This window comes from Gadus morhua, chromosome 1 (assembly GCF_902167405.1).
Source record: "Gadus morhua chromosome 1, gadMor3.0, whole genome shotgun sequence".
In the NCBI taxonomy this organism is placed as follows: Eukaryota; Metazoa; Chordata; class Actinopteri; order Gadiformes; family Gadidae; genus Gadus; species Gadus morhua.
In genome coordinates, this window is record NC_044048.1 from 14,194,499 (window position 1) to 14,219,913 (window position 25,415).

The 25,415-nt window shown below is 45.9% G+C and overlaps 2 protein-coding genes across 3 annotated transcripts; both read right to left on the reverse strand.

The window, feature by feature from the left end:
- Positions 1 to 701: 701 nt before the first annotated feature.
- Positions 702 to 12,048, reverse strand: atp6ap1lb (ATPase H+ transporting accessory protein 1 like b). The gene is made up of 7 exons (XM_030365618.1): positions 11,838 to 12,048; positions 4,779 to 4,816; positions 3,748 to 3,830; positions 2,928 to 3,166; positions 2,647 to 2,697; positions 2,259 to 2,502; positions 702 to 1,718 (listed from the first exon to the last, which is right to left on the reverse strand). Exons 1-7 carry the CDS (start codon positions 11,969 to 11,971, stop codon positions 1,482 to 1,484), a joined length of 1,026 nt encoding a protein of 341 aa, XP_030221478.1. The 5' UTR covers positions 11,972 to 12,048; the 3' UTR covers positions 702 to 1,481.
- Positions 12,049 to 16,232: 4,184 nt separating this feature from the next.
- On the reverse strand, positions 16,233 to 25,245 carry b4galt3 (UDP-Gal:betaGlcNAc beta 1,4- galactosyltransferase, polypeptide 3). Of its 2 annotated transcripts, none has more exons than XM_030365634.1 (7): positions 24,719 to 25,245; positions 23,423 to 23,961; positions 22,813 to 23,048; positions 21,938 to 22,128; positions 20,674 to 20,796; positions 19,376 to 19,480; positions 16,233 to 19,176 (listed from the first exon to the last, which is right to left on the reverse strand). In XM_030365634.1, the coding sequence occupies exons 2-7, from the start codon at positions 23,703 to 23,705 to the stop codon at positions 18,816 to 18,818; spliced, it is 1,299 nt and encodes a 432-aa protein (XP_030221494.1). In that variant the 5' UTR covers positions 23,706 to 23,961; positions 24,719 to 25,245; the 3' UTR covers positions 16,233 to 18,815. The 2 variants fall into 2 exon arrangements, with proteins under 2 accessions (XP_030221494.1, XP_030221504.1); XM_030365644.1 differs by lacking the exon at positions 24,719 to 25,245 and adding an exon at positions 24,143 to 24,460.
- Between the last annotated feature and the right edge of the window lie 170 nt (positions 25,246 to 25,415).

The window sequence follows — 25,415 nt, forward strand, 5'->3', positions numbered from 1 at the left end:
TTTTTGGTTATGAGGATTAGCATAGTCGTCCTGTACCTAGTAGTATTTCATGATTACAGTTTGTATATAAAAAAAAAGGACCTCCGCAGAGTGACACTTCTGTACACGTATGTCATTTTTTTGTCATGTTTTTTCCATTTTGTCGTGTTTTGTTTTACATAGCTGTGACTTATAGCTTCCATGATCGTATTGTCTTTCTCCGTTCTTCACATCGTGTCCACGGCAACGCCTCGTCGCTTCGCTTTGGCAGTCGAACCCGGTGGTGTGGGCGGTGCACCTGGTGGTGTATGAGGAGGACCCAGCAACCTCCCTCCCGGCTCTCATACCGCCTCGATACTCTCGGACCCCGTCCCCCCCCGTCCCGTCGCCCTCAGAGCGGCCATCTTGTGCAACAAAGTGTTCTTTTGTAATGTCTTTTGTTTGAGAGTTTGTTTGGTAGCAGCCGTACGCGGCTCCCAAATATTGTGCTAAGTTTTAAGAATAAACACCCACCCGACCCCCGCATCCTCTCGTCCCGTCCCCCCTCCCCCGTCCCGTCCCTGCCTCCCCGGCGGGCTGTAAAAGGCCTTTTCACAGTTAAGTCCAAGCAGCAGTCTTGTCCAGGGATTGGATTGAGAGACGCCAGAGGCTCTGAAGGGCTGATAGTGCTGGTCTGTTCACTCCAGCTGGACGCTAGACCAGTGGTTCCTGATACTCCCCCCCCCCCCCCCCCGCGCTTCGTCACACACTTCCTGCAATCATTCCTCATCCATTCCCACATTGTAGTATTATTAAGCTGCAAGTCATGCAAGACTATCTGTATTCTGTAATATTAGGAAACACTGTGCTAGGCCAAATAGATCAACGTATCATAGCATGCAGCTAATGGCTATCGCAGCTATAAAAGTGTATGTGGAAGTTATATATCGAAGCTGTACTTGAATAGAATCACTGTGTTGGAAGCTGGATGTGTAAAAAGTTTTGACGTGTGACATGGATGCTTGTAATGTGACACAGAGAAGCCATGTAGTACAGATGTTGAACCAGGAACACCAGATGTTTTTAGCATTATTAGCTGCAGTTGCGAAGTTGTTGATGCCTTTTTTACACCCGGCTGGGGTAAAAGCTGGGTAATGCTGTTGCCCTTCAGGGTCCCCGGTCTCGTCTCTGACCTTCGGTCCTAAGATCATGAACTTATCTGGGAAAGGGTATTGAAACATCCATTCGGCTTATAAAAAATGGATGCCAAGATGCAGGTCCATAAAAAGAGCAGAAAAAATATCCAAAGCACAGTCCCACCATCCCTTCCACTTTACAATACTGACCATTTGATTCCAATTAAACAGGCCATAATGCCTTCATTGCATTGGAAACCTCTGTGCCGGATACTCTTTTCCTCTTTTTACCCACTTGCACCCCCGCCTCTCGTTCAGTCTTTTCGCCCCTCTTTTAGTTTCTCTCTCTTCATCGCTACCCCTGTTGCGGCGCGTCCCCTCCCCCCTTCACAGGCTGTTCTTGTCGGGGAGCTCTGCTTCTGGACTGCGAGGGAAGTAGACGGTGGCTTTATGCTCCTCGTAGCGGTCGATGTGCTTCAGGTGGACCACCATATGCAGGGCGTAGGCCAGCACCAGGAGCAGGATGAGAGAGGTCACCAGGCCCATCAGGATGGCCGGGGTCAGGAAGGTGGCACAGTCGCTGGCCGACGCAAACTTCTCCGACTGCACGTTGAAGGCCTGGATCTGGAGGGAGAGGAGTAACACAGGGGGTAAAGGGCAGCGGGATTAGTTTAGGACAGGAACGTCCCTAAAATTAAGGATTTGCAAGCTGATGCCTCATACACACGTAGAATGGTAAATTGACCGCATTTATATAGCACCTTCTTCCAAAGCGCTTTACAATATTGCCTAACATTCACACATTCATGGAAACATTCACACACCAACAGCGATGTCAGCCATGCAAGGCGACAGCCAGCTCGTCGGGAGCAGTTAGGGTGACGTGCCTTGCTCAGGGACACATCAACACTCTAGAAGGAGCCGAGGATCGAACAAGCAACCTTGCGGTCACCGGCTAACTCGCTCTACCTCCTGAACTACTGCCGCCCCACAGACACACACACACACACACACACACACACACACACACACACACACACACACACACACACACACACACACACACACACACACACACACACACACACACACACACACACACACACACAAACACACACACACACACACAATGCAACCCAGTTCATTCAGCACTGGTTCAGATACCTGGAAGTCTGTGAAAGTGATGTGCCAGTTAGCCGATGTGTCCGTGTGGGAGGTTGGCACCAGCAGGGTGTCATATTTATGCAAGCTGCTGACATGCTGGCAATGGTAGGAGGAAGTGGCAGGGGCGTAGATCTCGCTGGCGTTGAACGTGGCCTCCTGCGTCCAGTTGTAGTGGATGTGAACACTATCCAGGGTAAACCAGTTCTGCCCCGCCGCCTCATAAAATGTGTTGGACATCTGGAGCCTGGAGAGAGAGAGGGAGAGCCAGATGTTGATGCTGTCGCTGTTCACAACTGGAGGTCTACACTCAGTAGTTGCATGACAGGGATCCTGCCATGGGCACAGTGCACTAGTGAGGCAGGGGGCTGATGGGGACAGCCGCTCTTACCGGATCACTAGTCCTCGCAGGTCCTCCACGTCACCGAACCGTAATGAAAGCCTTTGAAGGACAGAACCGAAGACATGTGGATTGACTAAAGCGCTTTCACATTTATACATTTTACACTCTATGGTCAAACACATTTTCGTTTCATTACGTTTTTGGAGAAAATGTATATTAAATAAGTGCATGTGGTTACATGGGTTCTAGTTAGTTAACAGTATTGTCCACGTTACACTATATTATATTCACTGACATGTTCCACAATAGGGTTGGATAGGACCACCTACGTCGCCTTCTCCTTAGTGCAGATAGAGCCCTTGGTGTCCACGGGTGAGCCGGGGCTGAAGATCCTCTCTGTCAGGTCTATGAACGTGTGGTTCCTGTAGCGGATGGCCAGGCGCTTGGCTTTGAACAGAATGCAGGTCTTCCCATTGTAGGACACACTTAGGGGCCCATAGGGGCCCATCAAAGACTGCAGTAGCTTCCTCTTGCTCTGGGACATCCCTGGCTGATGCAAGTTAAATGGCTGTGAAGAAAGGGAGCAGAGCAGCTTCAGGAGCAGCCGCGTTGCAATCTGTCACTGCCCTCTAGGGGGCGACAGAGGCTAGCCAAAATGCTCAGCCTCATGGAAGAGCATTATAGGGCTAATGCATCCAATAGCATTAAAACATAGAGTTGTTATAACCCTCTCACAGTGACAGGCTACTCTAATGCAAGAACTACACAATCAACACTGGATTATTATACATAAAGCCTGTTTCAAGACACTTTGTTAAATTTCGGAATGGCAACTCATTGAAGACAAACCTGCAGCGAGGAGACTTACAAATGTATTGGTATGAATACCAATAAATTTAACACACGCAAAATATGTGAAGTACACATGTGAAATATTGTAGGCAATATTTTTTACAATATTAATTGTACAGAAATGTGTGTGTGTGTGTGTGTGTGTGTGTGTGTGTGTCTGTGTGTCTGTGTGTCTGTGTGTCTGTGTGTCTGTGTGTGTGTGTGTGTGTGTGTGTGTGTGTGTGTGTGTGTGTGTGTGTGTGTGTGTGTGAGAAGGAGAGCGAGAGCGAGAGAGAGCGAGAGAGAGAGAGAAATTACCTGCAGTATTCTCCTGAGTGGGTTTTCCTCTTCAGGCGTCAAACTAACCTGTTCACTTTCCAAGCCGTACCCACCATCTTGAGCTGAAAAAACACACACAGAGCTTACAGTAAACCAGTGTAACACATTATACTCACAGAAACGACTTCAAAAGATGACATAAAACACAGAAGCAGTAATTCAACAATGTGTAGAACAAGCTACAGTAGAGGACTCTGGACATTCATGCTCTATTTAAACATCTTATCCATCTGTTACCTGCTACAAAGGAAAACCGCACACGCACGTGTGCACACACACACACACAAAAACGCAATCACACTCACGAGTTTGCACACACACGCACACACACACACACACACACACACACACACACACACACACACACACACACACACACACACACACACACACACACACACACAAACACACAAATGGGGTCAGTATGCATAGGCTCCTTGCTATTTCCAGATGTTTTGCATCATCTCCATGACTCATCAGGAGCTGGATGGCTGCCGGGCTGATCTCTCTCTGTGCTCATCAATAGAGTTACGTCATCTCATTGCTGCTGCTTCTACTAAATGATTCACACCTCTCCTGTATGGATCTTCTCCTCTCTGTTTTCAAGTTGTTTTGTCAAAAGGACTACATTTAGTATGGCCGAATGCACTTAAGAATTCTTACTGTGGTGCATGGATCCTGCAACTGTGTGTGAGCGTGTGTGTGTGTGTGTGTGTGTGTGTGTGTGTGTGTGTGTGTGTGTGTGTGTGTGTGTGTGTGTGTGTGTGTGTGTGTGTGCACTCACAATTTACAAAGTAGCAGCATAAAGGATGAGATATTCTAAGCGCACTGTCAGCATGAAAATAACCATGGGCCTTATTCATCAAGCAGCCATCTTGGTTCTAAATGCGAGCTAGGTGGGGGAACTGAATTCTGCATTTTCAAAACCAAGACTAAACAAAGATGGCCGCTAGGTGTGCCCCATGGCCGGCTTGATGGAATGAAGTCTTCCAGAGATAAATGTTACCTACTTGATGTGATTCTGGTTGCTTGGTGAGGATTGTCATCGCTGTGGAAAGAAAGAGGGAAGAAAGTTTGCAAGGTTCTAGAAATTGAACAACGAATGAAAAGTTAAAAGCTTATTTTCAGATTCAAAAACCGATACACTTCATATATGAGTTCTTGGTTCTGTGTTGTACTTTATTTAGAGAGGGGATAACTAAATTCCAAGGATAGATAATTACCATCAGGAAATCCAATATAGAGATACATGCGATTAGCCGCTTCCCAATAAATGTCCAATGATTTTAACCACATACCATGTAGTTTTCGAAATCTACAAACGGGTCTTATGCAATGCAATCTTGCTTACTTATAACCTAACCCTAACCCTACTAACCAATCTCCAAAACGGTTCAAGTTTGAGTGACTCTCACAGTGCTGCGAGCCCGGACCGTCCCACCGCCTGCAAACATCTTCTGTTGCTTTCTGACCGCTGACGGCTAATCCTGACCCGATCCATTTAACTGTCTAATCAAAGACGTAATACCCCAGCAATGGGCTTACATAGAGCTGCTGACCTGACCTGTCTTCATTGACCTAGACATGGACAAGCAGTGGGGACGTGTCTGTCGCTATGATCTGGGTTGGCCAGGGTTCATTTTGCTGTTGGACCATATATTGTTATAATGGGCTTAGCAAGTTGAAAGGTTCTGCGTGACAAACACACTGCCAAAGAGCTGTGGCAGACACAGGCCGATCATGGCTGTGATTTGGTCACAAACTGGCAAATCATAGTTATTGTGAAAACAAGATCCAGTCTCTCAATTCAAATTAACTTACAAACAGCATTGTTGTCTTAATTTGAGCAGTAAGAAAAATACAAAAGAGGGGTGTCTCAATATTAAAGAGGTATACTGTAGCATTTTGTAGACAGAATTATTATTATTTTATTCTGAAAAGATGCAGAATTTACATAATAAAACAGCAGCCCCTCCAGATTTAGGTGAAAGGACACTTTATTAATTGGGTTGTTAGTTTTAAACAGTATAGTGGAAATTTTTGCTTCAGAAAAATTATGAATCAGTTTACACTAAACCCTGATAAGATAAGCCTTCATAGTACTGATAAAATTACTATACTACTGTTACAATTCGCAAATGAAAGCTAATATGAAGCTAAGGCCCAAAATATAACCCTAAACACATCCCAAACCTGGTGTCAACATAGACTGGCTGGCAGCTCTAGTCCATAGGGGTCTGGGCGGGGTTATTAAAAAGCTATGAGGTAGGAATAAGCAGTAGCAATAGAAATCATTTTGGTAGGTTCTTGGCTAGTTCAATGGCACAGGGACGTAGATTCTACGTCTATCAGTGTTGTGCTCTTGCCACCTAGGCCATATTGAGTGGTTGAGTGCCAAATGGATTAGGATTAGTGGTGACTGGAAAGACATAACCCAGCCAAGAATGCAGTAGCCAGAATATGGAGGCTGTCAGAATTAGATGAAGAGATTAAACCATGATGTCACGGACCTCCATGTTCTCCAGAGTTATATTAGTCAGCATATTATTGGATATCATAGTATATAATAATATTAAAAACGCTAAGCATCATTTCAACATCGTAGGCTGGAGAGACTATTCCCTGTGCACACACTTGCCGTACAGTTATCGGAGAAGGGCTTGAATTACAATGAAAACGCAGCAGTACAGAAAAGAAAAAAAGAAAAGATACACAGAATTATCACGTGGATGGTAGAAACACATCAAAATGGCATTAGATTAACGTTGTTTGCTCCAAATATTACGGTAGAAAAAACAAAGTGCAAGCTACCAATATATCTCCCAAAAATGGGTGAAAATATAGTTTAACTTGTATAAAAGACATTGTGGATAGAAAATCTCCCACGCAACACAATTATATGCTGGTTCCTCTTGAAAAACATGTTTCATTCAAATTAGCAGTGGGCGCTATTATGTGGGCAGTGGATTGGCTACGATTGGATACGACTGAGATATAATTGGAAAGCAACAATGGTTGAGCAGTGATCCACAGAGAGGAGTCATGTCGTCGGGTTTGTATGTGTGTATGTGCTGACGATCTCAATAGCCCCGCCCGGCGGCCCAGTGTATGCAAACAATAGATACTTCAAGGAAATCGGTGTAATATTATTTTTCCTAAAGGTTGCTCATCATCATTGTGGGTAAAGGTTCATGAAAACGTTCTGATGAAGTGATTCGGCATGAGGCTGCCCTGGATGGGGCCTTCCAGCGGTGTGTGTGCTACACTGGCTTCTGCTTTGTTGTGTGCATCCGCTCTCATGTCCAATGTTACAGATGAACAGGCCAGATTCACATTCCCCTTTTCACGTGTGTATTAATTGAGCTACTTAACACTCACAGCCGATTAACGATGAGTGATTTTGTTCAGGATTTGAATTTGAATGCCCTACTTGGAGCCTCCTCTACTAGCTGGATACGTCTAGTTCAGTAATGACCGCAGGTGTGACTACATCTCCCAGACCTGCCCAGGCCTCAGCTGGCTGGAAGAGGACAGAGGAGCCGTGTTTCAGTGTGTGCCTTGATGTGTGCCTTGATGTGTATGTGTGTGTGTGTGTGTGTGTGTGTGTGTGTGTGTGTGTGTGTGTGTGTGTGTGTGTGTGTGTGTGTGTGTGTGTGTGTGTGTGTCACACACACACAGACACACACCTACCCACATGCATAGGCATGTGCTGATCGGTGCATGTTTGTGTTTTTGTAGCTGAGTTTGTGGAGGAAAGTGTTCTATGTTGGGGTTTGTGTGTGCTTGTGTGTAGATGTCTGTTTATGATCGTGTAGGTCATGTGGGTTTTCTATGTTATATGTGTGTAAGTGTGTGTGTGTGTGTGTGTGTGTGTGTGTGTGTGTGTGTGTGTGTGTGTGTGTGTGTGTGTGTGTGTGTGTGTGTGTGTGTGTGTGTGTGTGTGTCTGTGTGTGTGTGTGTGTGTGTGAAAATATGTGTGTGTATTAGTTTGAATGCAGGCATTTATGTTTGTATATATGCAGGTGAGTAAATGTGTAGCTCATCTGTGTATGCACTCATGTGAATGCGAGAATGTGTGCATGTGTGTGTTTGTGTGTGTATGAGTTTGCGTGCAGGTCGTTTCTGTTTATATGTATTCAGGTGAGTAAATGTGTGTGCGTGCATGTGTGTATGTCCGTACGTGTGTAACCCGAAGCCCAGTCGTTTGTTCGTGTGCCAGTTTTGCGAGGTCAGCATCCCAGTACTGCTGCGGCCCCACCATTGGCTGTGGGTGTCACACGGTGCCTGGGTGCTGAACAGGCCCTTTATATAATCACAGCCACTCCTTGGCACTCACCACACTCTCCTTAGCTCTTTGTTTCATACCAACCTGTGTGTCTGTATCACACGCGCATGCGCACATACACACAGACACACACACCCACACAGAGAGAGTGCTACTCGTGCAGTTCTGTTTAACAGTCAAACAAAGACAATGCAGTACTCCTGTGTACTATCTAGTTAAAACACTTGGGGATCTCACCATGAATCTCTCTCACTCTCTCACACACTCTCAAAGGTTACCAGAGTGAAGGAGTGATGCCTGCTGGTCCAACTAATAAAGTCTCTCTCTTTCCCTTTCTCTTTCTCTATCTCTCTCTCTCCCTCCGTGTTCCTCTGTGTCTCACCTGCGCTCTGTGCTAGCATCAGTTCCTGCCCCGCCATTTTACACATCCAACTTTGAGATATTTGTTTTCTGTCCACCTTCTGCCAAATGTACAAAATAGTATGGTTGAACAAATTCAAAGAACGATGTTTACTAGCCATTTAAGTTGAACTCTATAACTATCTGTGTCGTGATGTGTTGGGGCCTGCTGTTCATAATAAATGTTACTGCATAAAATCAGTTTAGAACAGTGTTTGTCGTTTTGTAGTTTTGTTTTGCAGTACTTTGCAATTCTAGGAATCGCGATAGCTTAGCTTAAGCCAAACAGGTGATCTCCTGTCAAAGTAGACAAGCATCATTCAGTGCTCGCACTAGCCAGGTCTGCTAATAGTTTTGTTAGTGGAGATTAAGCATTAGAGGTTTATAGAGACACTGTGCGAGACACTGCGCTAGTGATAAACAAGTCTCCCAAGTGAGGAATCTGTCTTGACCTGCTGTCATTCCACTGAAACTTTGTAAATAGTTTGCTCAAGACAACTCAACATGATTAAAACGTGTTGTGTCATCACATCAAGTCGAGGAAGTATTGACAGCAATGACAATATAACGTTGTAAATCCCTGTCTGCTGTGGGCTCATTAGCACAGCCCCTAGGACCCAGGAGGAGTTACACCTGCAGGGCCAGGACCTGCGTCAGTCTCAGCTCTCCCCCTAGTCCTGAACAGAGATGGTGTAAATAGTGTGAAATAAAGAAACAGTGTGAATAGAAGCTCATGTACATGTACAACTATTCACACTGTTTCTTGAAAACATATGCATGCTGTATCTCCTCTTGAGGAAAGTGCTGCTTCGTGTGGAAGTGGATGTTCCCTTAATGAGACCTTGCTCTGATTGAGGGCTGTGTTAACAGGGATGGGGCGGGCTTCAAGGGGAGACAGGCCAGGAGTGTGCTGGTAATGAGTTTAGCAAACAGGACTGGCAGTAGACCTCGAGGCGGGCACACGCAAATGCCATCACATGCCATCCTTCAGGATGTCAGAGAAGGGATCTGAATCAACATTACTTCATAATGATCTGGTTTCCAATGAAGAAAATTAGGGCAAAATGAGACATCATATTTTACAACCACACAGGGAAAACAATTAAAATGAATTGTTCCTATTAAAATTGAAGAAAAAGATTGGATTAATATTGAAGAAAAAACTATCAGGTATCCAATCCAATATGCAGCAATCCGATTAAATGGCCTGACATTGTGTTCCCAACATGACTGTAAGAACTTTGGGGACATGTACTGGTGCATTCCCATTAGGAGAAGGGTATTAAGATGTCAGAAGTGCATTAGCTGGTTGGAAACCGCCAGAAAGTATCCAATTGAAATACATAAGATATATTTTCTTTAACGGCACTGGTGGAGAACTTGAGATTTAGCTTAGTTTTACTTTATGCAACTGCTATATAGTTATTCATACGATGAAAGTTACCTTTACAACCAAAATTATGATTAATTTAATTTGAATGGATTGGTGTGTGGAGTTTTTGTGTTCCAATCTATTCATAACAAGGATCTTTAATGAACAGTGTTATTCCACTCCAATAGATGCATCTTTCAATGCCCCAATTACCCATCAACATCATATTAAGGATATAATCTTTGACATTTAGCCTTAGTGAACCAGGGACAGTCCGACTGAATGTTTGTCATGGTGCCCATAGCCGGTTGTCTCGCCATGCCTAATTAGCTTGCTCATTATTTAGCTATACCGTTGCGACCATCCATGGCCCAGAAAAGTCCAGGCTCCCCGCAGAGGCTCCCTAACTCTTTGTGATCACAGCTCCCGCTAATGGCATGTTATTAGGCTCTTAAGAAATGCACAGAAATGAAAAACCCTTCTTCTTACATAACAAAATCTTGGGAGTGTGTCAGAGCTGTGAGACTTGAGCATTGACTGACTTGGGACCCAAACTGTTAAGTGTACACACTTACACACATTTTAAGTCACACATGTGCACACACATGCACACACACAGACAAACATGAAGTCTTGATTTACAGAGTTTGACATTTAAACCCCCGACCACCAAAATACATTAGTGCAGCATTCCCCTGCTGTATCTTCAGCTAGGGAAGTCTCTGAATAGAGAAATGTCTGTTGCACATGCTGACACAATCAATGACACACACCACTATTGAGCTGGAATGAAAACTCTCGGGAGTTTGTATAATATAAGAAAATAATCAAAGAATCTGTGCTTGCTCAAAACACAAGCACACTTGATAACAACGCGCAACAATATGCAGAACCGACCATGATTGTGTTTTCATTCATGTGTTTGTATCACTATTATTGATGACAACAAACTTATACAGCCCGACTGTTCCCTTCTGTCTCCAGAACAAAAACAACTACACGATATGTTTTTCCCTGTCTGGACTCACGTCACAACAAAGACCTGGGTGTCAAGGAATGCTGCGTCCTTTCGGAAGAGGCAGTGGCGGAATCTCACAGGCTGCGTTGTGTGACTGTGTGGCGTTGTTGCTTAACGCTGTCTTAGCCTGTTGTCAGTGTCTGCAGAGCAGCAGGGGCTAACGCAGGCCCCCTCTCCTAGGTGCCCCCCTCCCAGGTGACAGCCCTGTTGTGGTGGCCATGGCGGGGCTCGGGAAGGGAGCTTGGACAAACCCCATCCCTGGCTGACCCGCAGGACCGCATGTGCATAATGCAGACATGGCCGGGGTAAAAATGAGTCTTCCTCTACCTCTTCTCCACACTGATCCTCTCCTCTCCTTCCCCCCCCCCACCTCTCACTTCCCCTCTCCTTACTGCATCAGTAAACAGACCCCAGCAGACCATCCCTATTGCTTCTGCTCCTCAGCCCTGTTTACCTTCCTCAATGTGCCGCTCCCCTTTCCTCTCCATCCTCTTCCCCTGTCTCTTTCTGGGGGCCCACTTCCCGTTTCCCTGCTGCCCGGCCCACACTGCACTGGCCAGGAGACACCAGCCCCCATCGTCTGATGCGGTCTCCCAACACGCCGAGACAAACAGGCCGCAGCAATAGGGCTCTTTGGGGATATATATATATATATGTGTGTGTGTGTGTGTGTGTGTGTGTGTGTGTGTGTGTGTGTGTGTGTGTGCGGCAATACACTCCGTAGCTCTGCAGTGTTATTTTCCAGAGAGCTACGGTTAGGTAGGGGTACAAAAGGGAGAAGGAAGGAGAGAGAGAAAGAGAAAGAAACACAAAGAGAGAGTGGGGGAAAGAAACACAGAGAGAGAGAGAGAGAGAGAGAGAGAGAGAGAGAGAGAGAGAGAGAGAGAGAGAGAGAGAGAGCACATCAGCATCCCAGCACCATGCACCCTCCCCCCATACCCCATCCACCAGCCAGCCAGCCAGCCGGCCGCCGCATACAGCGGGGAGGCTTTTACCTTATGTCCAGTATTTCAGGCACTTCGTCAAAGGTAAGTCCAGGCTGCGAGTCCTCGTCGGTGAAGGAGAGGCCGGGCCGGCACAGCGCAGACAGCAGGGCGACAGAGAACAGGAGGAACGCGTGTGCAGCCATTGAGACAAGCGAGAGGAGACTGCCGCTGTTGAGGGCGCCGCTTCATAATCTGCTCTCCCAGCAGCGCCAGGCTCCCAGCCCCGCAGACTGACGGCCGCGCGCAGCCAACCGGCAGGCAGCAGAGACGAGCGGCGTGCGTCATAGCCCCCACCCGCCTCCTCCTCCTCCTCCTCCTCCAACCCCTCCCCTCCCTCCCCCTCACCCTCCCCACACTGTCATCCTCCCTCTGCCTTCCTCACAGCTCACCCTCCCACATCCACGCCTGTGCTCTCTGTTTTTGTCTCCCTCCCTCTCTCCTCCTCCTCCTCCTCTCTTTCTTTCTCCCTCTCGTTGTGTTTCATGCACACGTAGCTGCGGGCCGACCCTAAGTATAGACAGTGGCTCATTCTTTTTTTTTTACAATACCTTTGCCACCTAGAAACAAACCCATGCAAGTATGTACACAAACACACATACACGTTTGCACGCACACACAAACACACACATGAACGCAGCCAGAGGCAGACATGCCTCTCACAACACACAGCTCACACACAAACGCGCGCACACACACACACACACACACACACACACACGTGTAGACATGCTTACACACTCACATGCACGCACACCTCCGTGTTGCGTCTCCTGGGAACGTCAAGGTCGACAGGATGTTGATGTTGAGTTATTTATTTATTTGTTACCTGACCGCAGAAAGAGAGAGAGAGAGCGACAGAGAGAGAAAGAGAGCAGGAGAGAGAGAAGAAGAAGAAAAAAAGAGATCGGAGGCGTGACTGCATGACCTAGATCTCCTAGAGCTGTGGCACAAAGGCAGAATTAATTCACTTGATCTATGTGTTGTGAGTGCTCACTGGGTCCCCCCCCGGACCCCTCGGCTTAGGGAATTGTCCGTCCAGGCTGAAATCATGGATGACAGGAGCAGCTGAGCAGCTCAGCAATGAGACCCTAAACATGGAGGGGGGGGGGGGGGGGCGACGAAGATGACCCCCTTGACGGCTCATCCTAGTTCCTCCTCGTTATTAAGTCGTGCTCTCGAACCCACCCCCCCAATTCCCCCCCCAAAACGTCTCCCACACTCCTACCCTCCTTCCCTCCTAGCAGACGGGGCCTCCTGACCCCACATGGGAGTGGAGTTGCGTAACAAACGCCAGTAATCACCATCACTGATTTTCACATGGATTCATCCGGAATGACTCACATCAAGGCCTTGATTGGCCCCCTCTGGTCACGCTCTAGGCCTTCTCACCGCCACAACGTCCCAGTTAGAACGTGCTTTTTTTCTGGTTCACTTGAGTTATTGTTATACACTTGATTATGAGGGTACACACTGCACACTCCGGCTAGTACGCACACTCCTGCTAGCTAATCGTACCTGATATTTAGATAAATATTGTCTTTCTATCATCCTTAAATTTAATTCCACAGGGGGAGTGACCGCAACGCACTCGTTAAGTCATTAAGTAACACTCCAAGGGTAGAACAATTTCTGCCCTTCTACTTATTGATTACACTTTTGATCGATTATGGCCCACGTTCAGATTGGCATGCTGCAGTATCATATTACATAACACACGGATTGCCTGCTGGTAGTAATCAAAGTATTGCAAATACAACACGGTAGCAACTATACGAAAAAAAAGAACACACATGTCTGTCAACTCTCTATTCACATGCAGGCACCAAGTATAACATGAATCCTCTCATTAGGTTTGTGGGCACATATCGGTGCCTGGGATGGACTATGCGTCATAAACACCCATTACAGCACTTATCAGTGTGAGCATGAGTGAGTGGTTGTGTGTGATTGTATTTATGGGGCCATGTGGGCCGGCACACTTAGCGGGGGAGGTTGGGTGGGTTGCAGGAGGTGGTGTTGGGGACAGCGGACGGACTTGCCCAGGAGGGCCGCAGGGTAACAGAAGGGGACTGCGGGCTCCCTCAGCCCTCGTCTTGCGCCGCCTCTGCTGTCACTACCTCAGGCCGGTGTGTCAGTCCACTGGAGAGGAGGGGGTGAGAGCGAGGGATAAGTGCACAGTAAGTAAGACCGTCGTCAAAGGCTGACAGGATCACAGGAGACGGACTGAGAGACTTTGGACGTCAAGGTTCACCGCGGGAGCCGTCCAACTCACACAAAGGGTAGCCACTGACGCGGCTGATTACCGGGCAGATAGCTCTCTCCTGGTCGTCTGTGATCCGATAATATAGAATGTCACAGGATGACATCATGCACTGGGGGTTTTCAGACCATTCCAGAGGGGGCTGGTAATCTATACGTTGGATCTGCAGCGGTAGGAATTGATTCGGTATGAGAGCCATTAAGAGTGAGGATTAGGTTACGTACTACTAGCCTACTACTATGAATATGACCAATTAGCTGGAGGCTACGATGGGACATTACTCACCGTACAAATATCTGGTTTCAGTCTCCTAAACTTTCAACCCCATGATGTCGACAGCTGTGTCCCGTCAGGAACATTGAACGTGACTTTGGATTTCATTTAACTAAACTAGAAAGACAGCTTGTTCAAAATGTAAACATTTCTAGTCTATTTATTGCCGCAATCATGACCTTGTGCCTTGACTTTTTAATCCCCATCTGCATGCTCCAGACGAGCATGATTATTATGCATACTGGGTGATGTCATGGGTAATACTGTATGGTTGCAGATTACAGAACGGCAAGGCAGTTTCCAACTGCAAATCAAACACTGATCTAATATCTGCAATACTTAGCGCAAAGATTACTATTCAATCAAATGCATATGGCCATATTACTAAGTACCTATAGTATTTTTGGAACACCAAAGGAACTATCTGCAGAGGAAGCCTCTAGGCTGGCCTACTGATAGAACCTACGGTATAAACACAACACAAGAACCAGTTAGATGTCTTGGTCCTCGATTCAAAACCAAAGATTTTGCCCCAATGAATCAAATCTAGACATTGTTCTAAATATTTAGCCTCCATTTTTTGTTCTTGGTTTGGGAATACTAGCAGCACGACAATGGTACAGCGGTCAACAACAGCTGGGTAACAAGACTGGACCACGGACCACTGTTCAGCACCATGGACAGCACAGTGTGGGGGTTAGAGCATAGGACCTCCAGAAATAGCAGCAGTATGAAGTAGTACAGCGCACCACAGCGTTACACAACCTTCTCCCACCATCACGAGAACCCACTTCAAAGAAAACTGGAAGCGTGAAATAAGCGGGGTGACTCATGAGCAGCACGGCCGGAACGACAGGCCTACGGACACAACAACACAGCTGCGATGAGACAAACTGAACAATGGCTAGATCAGAGACACTGAGAAAACACCATCTTATACACTCCATAATTACGACCTCTATGTGTTTAGTTGTGTGCACTCTCGGTTGAGATAAACACGATCCCTCTGAATAATTCCCCATGTACAGTCCGAGATAAGAAAAACATCCAACTGTAAAGTGTGTACACAACTGACTTTTGGCGACAAAGTCGAATGATTAAAAGACAGGGAAGCCTTGGGTGATGAGGACTGAACATTTGTGAGGTTTGATTTGAATCTTGGTCTATGTTGTGTGGAGGGAGACAGAAACAGTACTGTAGCAGCAAAGGCTGTAGCCCCGCTGTTGAATCAACTCTGTTTCTTTTTGATCATGTTTGAACATTTCATGCTGAACAATATTTGTGGTCGGCTTGGGTGGGGTGTTGCCAGGTCTTTCTGGTGGAGGAATATATGTGTTAAAAGGAGGTGCCGGCTGTGTGTGTGTGTGTGTGTGTGTGTGTGTGTGTGTGTGTGTGTGTGTGTGTGTGTGTGTGTGTGTGTGTGTGTGTGTGTGTGTGTGTGTGTGTGTGTGTGTGTGTGTAGGAGGGATGGAGATTTGGCAAGGGACCATGACAGAAACAATTGGGTATGTGTTGAAGATTTAAGCCTCTCTGCTCTAGGATTGGTTCAGTAAACGTTATCTACTCTTGCTTTAGTTCAAAGTTCAGTTCGGGTTTAGCGCATATTCTTGGTATATTCACTCACACAGAATATTTTTGGGTTATGTTTTTTTTATTTTAACATGTATTTGCTCAGTTTTACAACTCTACTAGCCAAGTCCATCACAGTCACCTACATTTGTGTCGGCATTGTCCCGTTTCATATACACACACACACACACACACACACACACCAGGATGGGCTCGGCTACCCTTTCAATCAAATCTTCTCTCGAGATGGTCAGCAAATAATGGGAGCAGCGATGACAGCATGCGACATCATCACACTAGCATAACTGTCGCAGTCCTTTAATCACATGGTTGTCACCTATCCACATCTCACTTTTTATATTGTCATTCTCGTCTTGATGAAATCAAAATATTGACAGCCAGGCATATACAATCACAATGGCCCGAGATTTACAATGTGAGGGTTGTATAATTATACAAGTGCAAATCTGGCTGCTCACATTTGCCTTCTGCATTATGTACTCAATTGTATGCTAAATATATATATATATATATTAACAAAATGTGTAATAATTAAATAAAACATCCTCCGTAATGATCTGTGAGATGACATGTCAAGAAAGTTCAATGTTTAGTCAAGACAGTATGTGTAACCTTCGTAAGACGCAGATATAGTATTGCTCTATAACTAAACATTGCCTCTATAAAACTATTAAAGTAAAAAATAATGTATAATCTTCACATATCTCATGTTCAGATACTGTTAACGTTAATGTAATATGAACCCATTCAAGGAATTGTTGGTTCTGTACCTTAGAAATGCTTGGATGAATCATGTGACTCGAAAGCATCTTCCATGAAACACTGCAAAGCTTAAGCTAAATAGAAAAAAGAAAAAAGGAAAAAGTGAATGACTCTGCATAAATATTCATGCCACAAAACTGCAGATTTCCATTCAGTCAGTGAGTCCACGTGGCTTGTGGTGCCAAAATAGGTTCTGCCACTAGGGGGCACCCCTTAATACCACATTCCCGCTACTGCAATCCGTGACATATAGTCTTAATCCATTAGGCACAACATATAGATATAAAATAAAAATAAACATAACCTATGCATGGAGATATGAACCGTGCATACGGTATATGATGAATATATTTTTACCCGATGATTGAATAAGTAAAATACATTCAGTTCACTTTATGCAATCTATCCCATGTTAATATCGGAAAACAACAAACATAAAATAACACATGACCACTACATCATAACAATAGGTCTTCAAGCCAGTTCAGTAGTAGAGTTAGTAATTCCTCCAAAATAGTAAGCAGCAGAGGTGGTCTAACAGTGATCCGTTTTAAGTCCCTTACATGATTAAGCATATACGAAAGAGCCTCATCCTACAATAAATAGTACTACTTAACAAACAAGCATTATGTGTCTAAAACAATACAGTACATTCCAAATGTGCGATATGGAAATCAAACAGCAGGCTTATGAGTAGATCAAGCAGTGGAATACAGAAGGTGATTGCTGTGTCCTAGACATGTGTTCAAAACCTTTACACTACTACCGAGTGGACACCTTCCTATGAGGCAGTGTAGTAAAGAACCGCAACGGTCGCATCTCAGTCCCCTAAACCTACAAAGATTGAAAAGGAATACAAAATAAGTGTTTCTCCCGACAAAAGCCTCCATGGAGCTCACATACCGCCGTTTGTGTAAAGATAGATCTGGTCTGGAAATAACAATCTTGTTTTAGGGTTTCAGGGGCCAGAAACAAGTATAGAAGTCGTATTAGAAGTCTAAAACCATTACTTTTACGTGAAACAAAACCTTTGATAAATAGTACACTTGATACTATACATTTACCATATGTCCTACAACTGTATTTAAAATATCATATCATATCGGAGATATGTATATACTATTTAATGGAATGATAATATTCAGTGGAATCATAAGGAAACATACGTCAAGCTGCTGTACGTAGAAGAGGTTTGTGTGTGTGAGTGTGTGTGTGTGTGTGTGTGTGTGTGTGTGTGTGTGTGTGTGTGTGTGTGTGTGTGTGTGTGTGTGTGTGTGTGTGTGTGTGTGTGTGTGTGTGTGTGTGTGTGTGTGTGTGAGAGAGAGATTGGCCCTGATTGTCTAGAAACTTAAAAACGAGGCACCAGAGCAGACTTCACAACAAAGTGGTAAACAAACAAATAAGTATCTCTATATAAATCTAAACGTCTACCCTCGACATATATGGGAGTTGTTCTGCGCTGATTGATGCACACAAGTAGAATACAAAATTTAAATCAACGTGGCAAAGTGTCCTTCCTCCCAACAACCTTTCAGTCTGATACCTAGCTCAAGCTGAGTAAGAAAGGCAGCTAAAGACCCACCCATACCCGGCCCCCCTCTCCATCCCAGGATGAGCATCGAAGAGCACCTATCCTTGTCTATAAAATGTGCATTTAAAAGACAGAGAGAGAGAAGGCACAGAAAACTAGAACCCCCCCCTGCGTAGAGTGGTGGGTGCGGTGGTAGGGGCAGAATAACAGCAGTAGTTTCTGGTACAGCAGACTGGATGAGGCCGTACACCACTAGCACAAAAACACTCCTTCTGTTCGATAGCGCTCTTTTCCCGAGACTCATGGAGGAGATCTACTATTAACATTACAACCGACACTTTACGGGTGAGCTCATTTCTAAGTTGAAACACGGCCAGGGAGACACATTCAGTGAACAGTGGTCTGAACAGGGGATCCCCCCCCCCCCCCCCCAAAACCCTGCGGACAGCAAACGACTTCCTCGTTTCGTGCCATCGACGTCATTGGCCCGCAGGGAGGATGTCTGCTACACTACCGCCCATAAACCCCGCCGTCCAATGAGAGTGCGATACAAAGACCTTTCTTTCGGGGCCTATTTGATCACACCGGGCTTCGCCTGTGTCGTCTGATTGGCTGCTGCTGAGTGGGTGGGGTCTCGTGTCTCTTCCTCCGCCGGCCGCGTCACATTCGCCGCTAGAGTCCCGACGTCCGGCGGTTTGTCCGGCGATTTTGGCGGCGTCCCGGCGGCCTTCCTCGTGGCCGCTTTAGGCGCCGGGGGCCTGCCCGGTCTCCGCTGATTGGGGAACTTCAGCAGGGGCAGGTGGGGGTCCTCGCCGATGTTGACCGTCAGGTTAGTGTAGAGGGGCTCAAGCTCCCGGGACAGGAGGTCGTAGGTCAGCGAGTTGATGCCGTCCGAGCGCCAGTTGAGCCTGGTCCTCTTCAGCAGGTCGAATCTGGAAAGAGGAGGGTGTTCCTATGTGTTCAAATGTCATCAAAGGTGACATATTATACCACCAGGTTGGACCTTTAAGGGTAAGGGGTTAGGGCTTCAAGGACACTGTACAGGTAGATGTTGGACATTAGTGTCCCAGATCCTTCGGTTTTGGAGAAGGACTCATACGTGTGTGCCTCTTGCCCAGGTTTGTGCTGTACCTGCGTGGGTTCTGCTCGTTGCCTCTGTCTCCTTTATGCTTGATCATCTTGTAGTGGCCGATGGCCACTGGGGGGCGCACTATCTTCATGCCAGACAGACGCACTCTGGGAAAGCAGAGAGAAACAAATCAGCAGAGTAGTATTTAGTATCGAAAGATAGAATTTGGTAATCTGTAAATCGAAATGTGCCATGATAATGCTAAACTACAGCTATATGCTAGGAAGAGGATGGGTGTTGCTACATTCCACTCAACACTTCGAAAATATGTGCTTATTTAGAAACTTCAAAAAACCTATCAAACTTCACAGCACATATTCAAGTACACGTATATAAACGGTAAAGAAAATGATGGAAGATAGCAAACATTATTATTTCAAATTATTTTGACCAGCTAAAACACATAGGAGAGACTAAAAGGGACTCTAAAAAGCAGCTGAAACCTATTTCCATCTCTGTCATCTTGTAGACCAGCCTTGTCATTCAACCGTTGCATATAACGTAAAACCCAGAATATCCCAACTAATAGGTGGAATAGAACACGAAGATGACAGTGAACCTTAGCAGATTTAGAACAGGTAGCAACCTTGGGTCTCGCTTCATTTCTCCTAAATCCCCTGGATTGTCTTTTCTTCCATTTATTCATGAAAGGATCTTAGTGCCTCTCTGAGCAGCACGTGGAGTTGGAAGAAAGAGACACATTGACGTAAGAAAACTAGATAGGCAATCCGCCTGGACATAGCTGCCCACACTAGAGCTGATCTCATAATCCACATACTCACTGGGTCTTCTCCAGCGAGAGCACACGGCAAAGCCATGACAGAGGGGCGGGAGATTAGGATGAAAGATCACACTGACGACAGCAGGAAAACATTATAACAGCTGACGGACCAGAAAGATGTGCTGAAGCGGGGAGCGGACAATGTGAGGCGGGCCACCGAAATACGATCAGACATGGCAGGCGAGGAGGCCACCAAACCCCCATTGGAGCCGTGGTCTCAGTAAACTTTATAGAGTATGCATAAAATATAGCATGAAATTATTGATTGATACTTCTAAAAGTTGTGGGTCTCAGAATCAAAAGGTCTAATGATTAGAATGGTTCATTGTGTGGCATTAAGTATCAAAAGAATGTAAAACAGGTATCAAATAGAACAAAGGAGCCGGTTGGTCCGCTTAAAATCCCTTCAACCATGCACATCTCAAGTACAGAAAGGTTTAGGTTAATGTTGTTAATGTTAATGTAGACACATTGCATGGAGCCCCCAATGTCCTATGATGCAGAGTGTGTTGGCCTTACCTAGCGGCGATGTCGTCATCCTCCCCTCCCCAGCCCCAGTAGTGGTTAGGGAAGCCGTTCATCTTCATATACTGGTCGGGGGTCACTGCGGACACGCCACCAAAGTACTGAGGATACGGTAACCTGGAAGACAAAGTGAACATGAAAACTGTGCCAAGGCCTAAAAAAAAAAATTGTTCGGTTCCGACCTCAACTGACAACCAACAGGAACCAAACACCTTTTTTTTTTTTAGGCCCAAGGAGACTGCATGATTGATACATCATCCTAAAGAGGCCGCATAACAGATTTGAATCCTAGCAGCAAGGTTAACAAAAGTTGTAATATGTAAATCATATCATAAATCATAAATGACCATATGTCATCAGAAATTTAGGAAACATTCCAAGTATAAATACTGTCTTCGCCGAAGGTGAACACTATGTTCTCATTGAAATGACTGTTCCAGACAACCTTCTTTTTTTTGTGTATGTATTATTCACTATTCTCAGAGTACTCCGGGTTGCCAGATATGTAACAAATGCATACAAACACAGCATTCTGCAGCCATGGAAGTTCTGTTAGCAAACAAACTGGATAAACTGAGATTTTCCTTGATTCCAACCGACCTAATTTAAATTTCTCCCACAGCAACTGATCTGGGGTCATACCTCCTGCTGTCAGCTTCGGTGATTTGATCTGAAATAAGCCCTACCTTTATGGCTTCACGGCCGACATGAGTGCAAAGCATCGGCTGTATCAATATTTATGAAAGTGAGGTATAAAGTGCTACTGGCAGATTTATGGATGAGCGCTAACGAGTAAGTTGTAGGTCTCAAACTATACGAGAACACCTGCAGCATATGGAAAAAAAAAACATGAAAGAAGATGCTACTGCTGTTTTCAAGCTAGCTGGCGACGTCGTTCCATCTCCCAGGGAAACGGCTTCGCAAAATCATCCCGTTTGAGGGAACCAACAACATTTTCTTGCGATACAATGCTATATGCTATTAAATAATCCCTTTGGGCCGGGCCTAGCCTATTAGCACAAAGTTATGAATAGCAAGCTTATGAAGGCCAAATTCATCATCGTATTTTAGGATTTTCAATGGTTTATTATGTATGAAACCAGAATGGGGATGAAGTCATTGACAATTGCTTCCACCGTGTGGCAGAAAAGAGCATAGCAACCCTCGCTTAATTATAAGGGTTGCCTTTTTATCTGACTGTTTAAATGTAAACCTTAACGCTTGGGGGGATGACGTTTATACTGTTGTAAAAGGCTACCTGTATCGGAACTTGTCCATGGCGACAGACAGGTGTGTGGGGAACTGCTTGTGGCAGGTGTAGGTGTTGTGGTCGTTCTCGGGCAACAGGTCCACGTCGTGGAGGAAGATACAGCCCCAGTCCTCGTCTCGCAGCGCCTCTCGTACCCCCACGTTCAGCAGCTTGGCGCGGTTGAATGTACTGTTCCCCCACTGGACAGAGAAGGTGGGGTGGAGAAGATACTTTTAGAATTCAGGGCTTGATGGGTTTTGTTGCGTTGTCAGAAATCTTTGACCATGTCGATTTATTCAGATTCATAATACACAGGAGGCACATCCATGGCATCAGCTCTCGCTGTGCGTCCTAGATACCCAACAGACCTTTCTGAATATAAAATGGAATTAAAGAATATTATATTATAAATCGGGGGACTATAACAAGGGCGGTTCCAGACCAATCAGTCACTGCATGATTAGATATTCACACACAGTTTTTTCATATGTAATCTAATCATGCATTAATATTCAGAAGATGTTTTGATTCATTTGGAATTGGCAAAAAAATAATCTAGGTGATTAATTTATTTAATTGTGTCTACAAAACATCTCTACATCCATCCAGAGTTGTTTCTCCCCCGGATATACAGGTCCTTTTGGAGAAGATAGGGAAAAGGCATCTCGCCAATGACCTCCCCCTACAGGTAGGCTACGGACATGCCTGATCGAATCCACATCCAGCTGGGATGCAGCCAAAATTCAGCTGGATAGGGTCGTGGTCAGAACACCCTCCAGGAGTAACCAGGATGATGTCACCATAGTAACCAATACACTACCCTGTCGAACCCTATGACCGACGTTCCAGCGCACACATACTGGTACACACACAGCCAGTCCTACCTGCTGTACGATGTAGATGCTGTAGTGGATCTGCTGCCTCTGCAGGAAGGGGTGCAGGTGGTACAGCAGGGTCCGCAGGTGGGTCTGCCGGTTCCGGTACGGGACCACGATGGCCGTGTGGTGGCGGGGCTCGCAGTCCGGGGGGCTGTAGTGACCCCCCGGGGACACCAGGGGGTTCCTCCGTCGGATCTCCTCAAGAGACAACGGGGCAGACAGGTGGACCGACACGGGACCCACTGAGGAGGAAGAGGAGGAGGAGGAGGAGGGGAGACCAAAGCAGAGGTGTGAAGGGATGAGAGGAGAGAAGGGCAGAATAGAACAGAAGGAACCAGTGGAGAAGGATATCCGAGGAGGGGAAATAAGAGGAGCACAGGGGAGGGCAAGGTTTCAAATTTCATTCTGGGATTAAAGTGGTCCATGTGACTGATCATCTGTTTGTGGTCAGAACACAACCAGCAATTTGCCGTCCGCCACGGACACACCAAAACACAATCACTCACTCAGCTCACTTGGCCAAGATTGAACAACAGCAAACATGAAATGGAAACATCATTAAAAAAGACGCAGAGCCTTCATCATCTACCATTCCCTTTCATCCTCATCCTCTCACCCAGCAGTGGAGAGGGCAACTGGCACTCCTTCAGAGGAGGTGTCGTTCCGGGGGGTCCGGTGCCTGTGTTGCGGGGAGGGGGTGGCGGCGGCCCAAGGTGGCTGAGGTTAGTGTACACATCATGGGGTCGGGAGTAATCAAACTCTGGCTCTGTGGTGTGGACCAACACAGACACCAGGCCTCGGAAGCCCCCCAGGGAAAAGTACAGGACAAAGGCAAACTGGAATCCCACCAGCAGAGCCAGAGTACAAGGGGAGTCCAGGGAACGACCGTAGCACGCCATGATGAGTCCGACAGATTTAAAGGAGAGGAGAGGTCAAAGTAAAGGGTGGAACAATGGAAAGAATAAGGGGCAGGGGACAAAAGGGGTTGGGAGAGGGTAGGAGGAGGAAAGGGAAAGGCAGAAGAAGGTGGGGTGGGGGCCGGGGGGCTCTATGTACACTCAGAATTGAAAGGGGGGGATGGCCATCTGTTTGAATGGAGAGTAGTACTGGTGAAGTTCAGTCAGGACTGCCATCTCCTCTTGACCAAACTATTCACTGTGGGGAAGAGAAGAAAAAAAGTAAAGCAGTGATTTTTGGATTGCGTATCTAACAGCCAAAACCAAGTGCAATATCAAACACACGTCATGTAATTAATAAAACATTTTCAGGGCAGAAAATAATGCTTAGCGGCTACGCATGCGCGCATCGTCAACATCTGCATCTTAAATCCATCTACCCGAGTATCCCGTTCTTCCGAGCGGCTTCACGGCCTGTCCTGGACCAGAGAGACTATATGTTATCTGGCTATCTTCCTCTTCCAACTCAAATCAAACACGGCATTATTAAATAAACAACGCTGAAAGAATGTCTCGAAATCACAAGGTAGCATGCTAAGCTAAATAGCAAAACAATACCTGCTTGCATAGTAACACTATTTTCTCAGTGGAACTGGTAAATTGCCGTGGATCACACACCGAAGGCATGCTGAGACGTGTGGTCAATAAGTAATACAAAATAATATATCACCAACACTAGACGCACATGATACCTATTCGACTACTGTGCATACTGTCGATAAGTATTGGGTTTATACTAGATATAAATAGAACTGTTATGAACCAGATACCTAAAACACTTCAAATGCTCAGCATAATGACCATCAATAGGCCTTTACGCACACTGTTAATGCACAGGCTGTTTAACCCATTCATTAACAGGATGCATGGCTATCAGTAAGTACATTGACGATATTTGTCACACTACCAGTAACCATGCTGGTGGTCCACCGATGCACCACGACGCCGCTACTCACCGGCTGACTCTTACGACATATCAAATCAAGCCCCCGGCTTCCATAGATTATCGACGGCCCGCATCAGGAGGAACTACGTCCAAATGGTTCAAAACGTGTTGTTTCTTGAAATCTGAGCGTCTCTCCTGCTGCTACTAGTTCTCATTCGCACTCAAATCCCCAATGGTGCCTTCAACCGCTGCGGACATTTCCACACGCAAGAGCATCATCGTCGCTATCTATGCCATCCATGTAAACACAGCAGGAATCGGGGTGGTCTCCCTCTTTGCATCGCGACTGTACCATTCAGAGGACATTCTGAGGGGGGTGTCCCGATGACATCCAGCCAGGCGATAGTCGGCGAAGCGCACCAGAATTTGAGTGTGGCGTCAGATAGAGTGCAGGGATACTTCCCTCAAACTTCATATGACTAAACGATATCGACGGTTTAAAAAATATACAAATAAATATGAGCTTTAACCTTTTCATTAAGCCACCGATGCATGACTGAATAGAACATTTACTTAATCCCTCTCACTCTCACTATTTCTCTAACTAGTCTCTGTCCTTCCATATCTGTGGCCCCCATCTCCCTCTCTCTCTCTCTCTCTCTCTCTCTCTCTCTCTCTCTCTCTCTCTCTCTCTCTCTCTCTCTCTCTCTCTCTCTCTCTCTCTCTCCCTACAACTCTCTCTGCTCTCTGTAGTCCATTCATTTTAG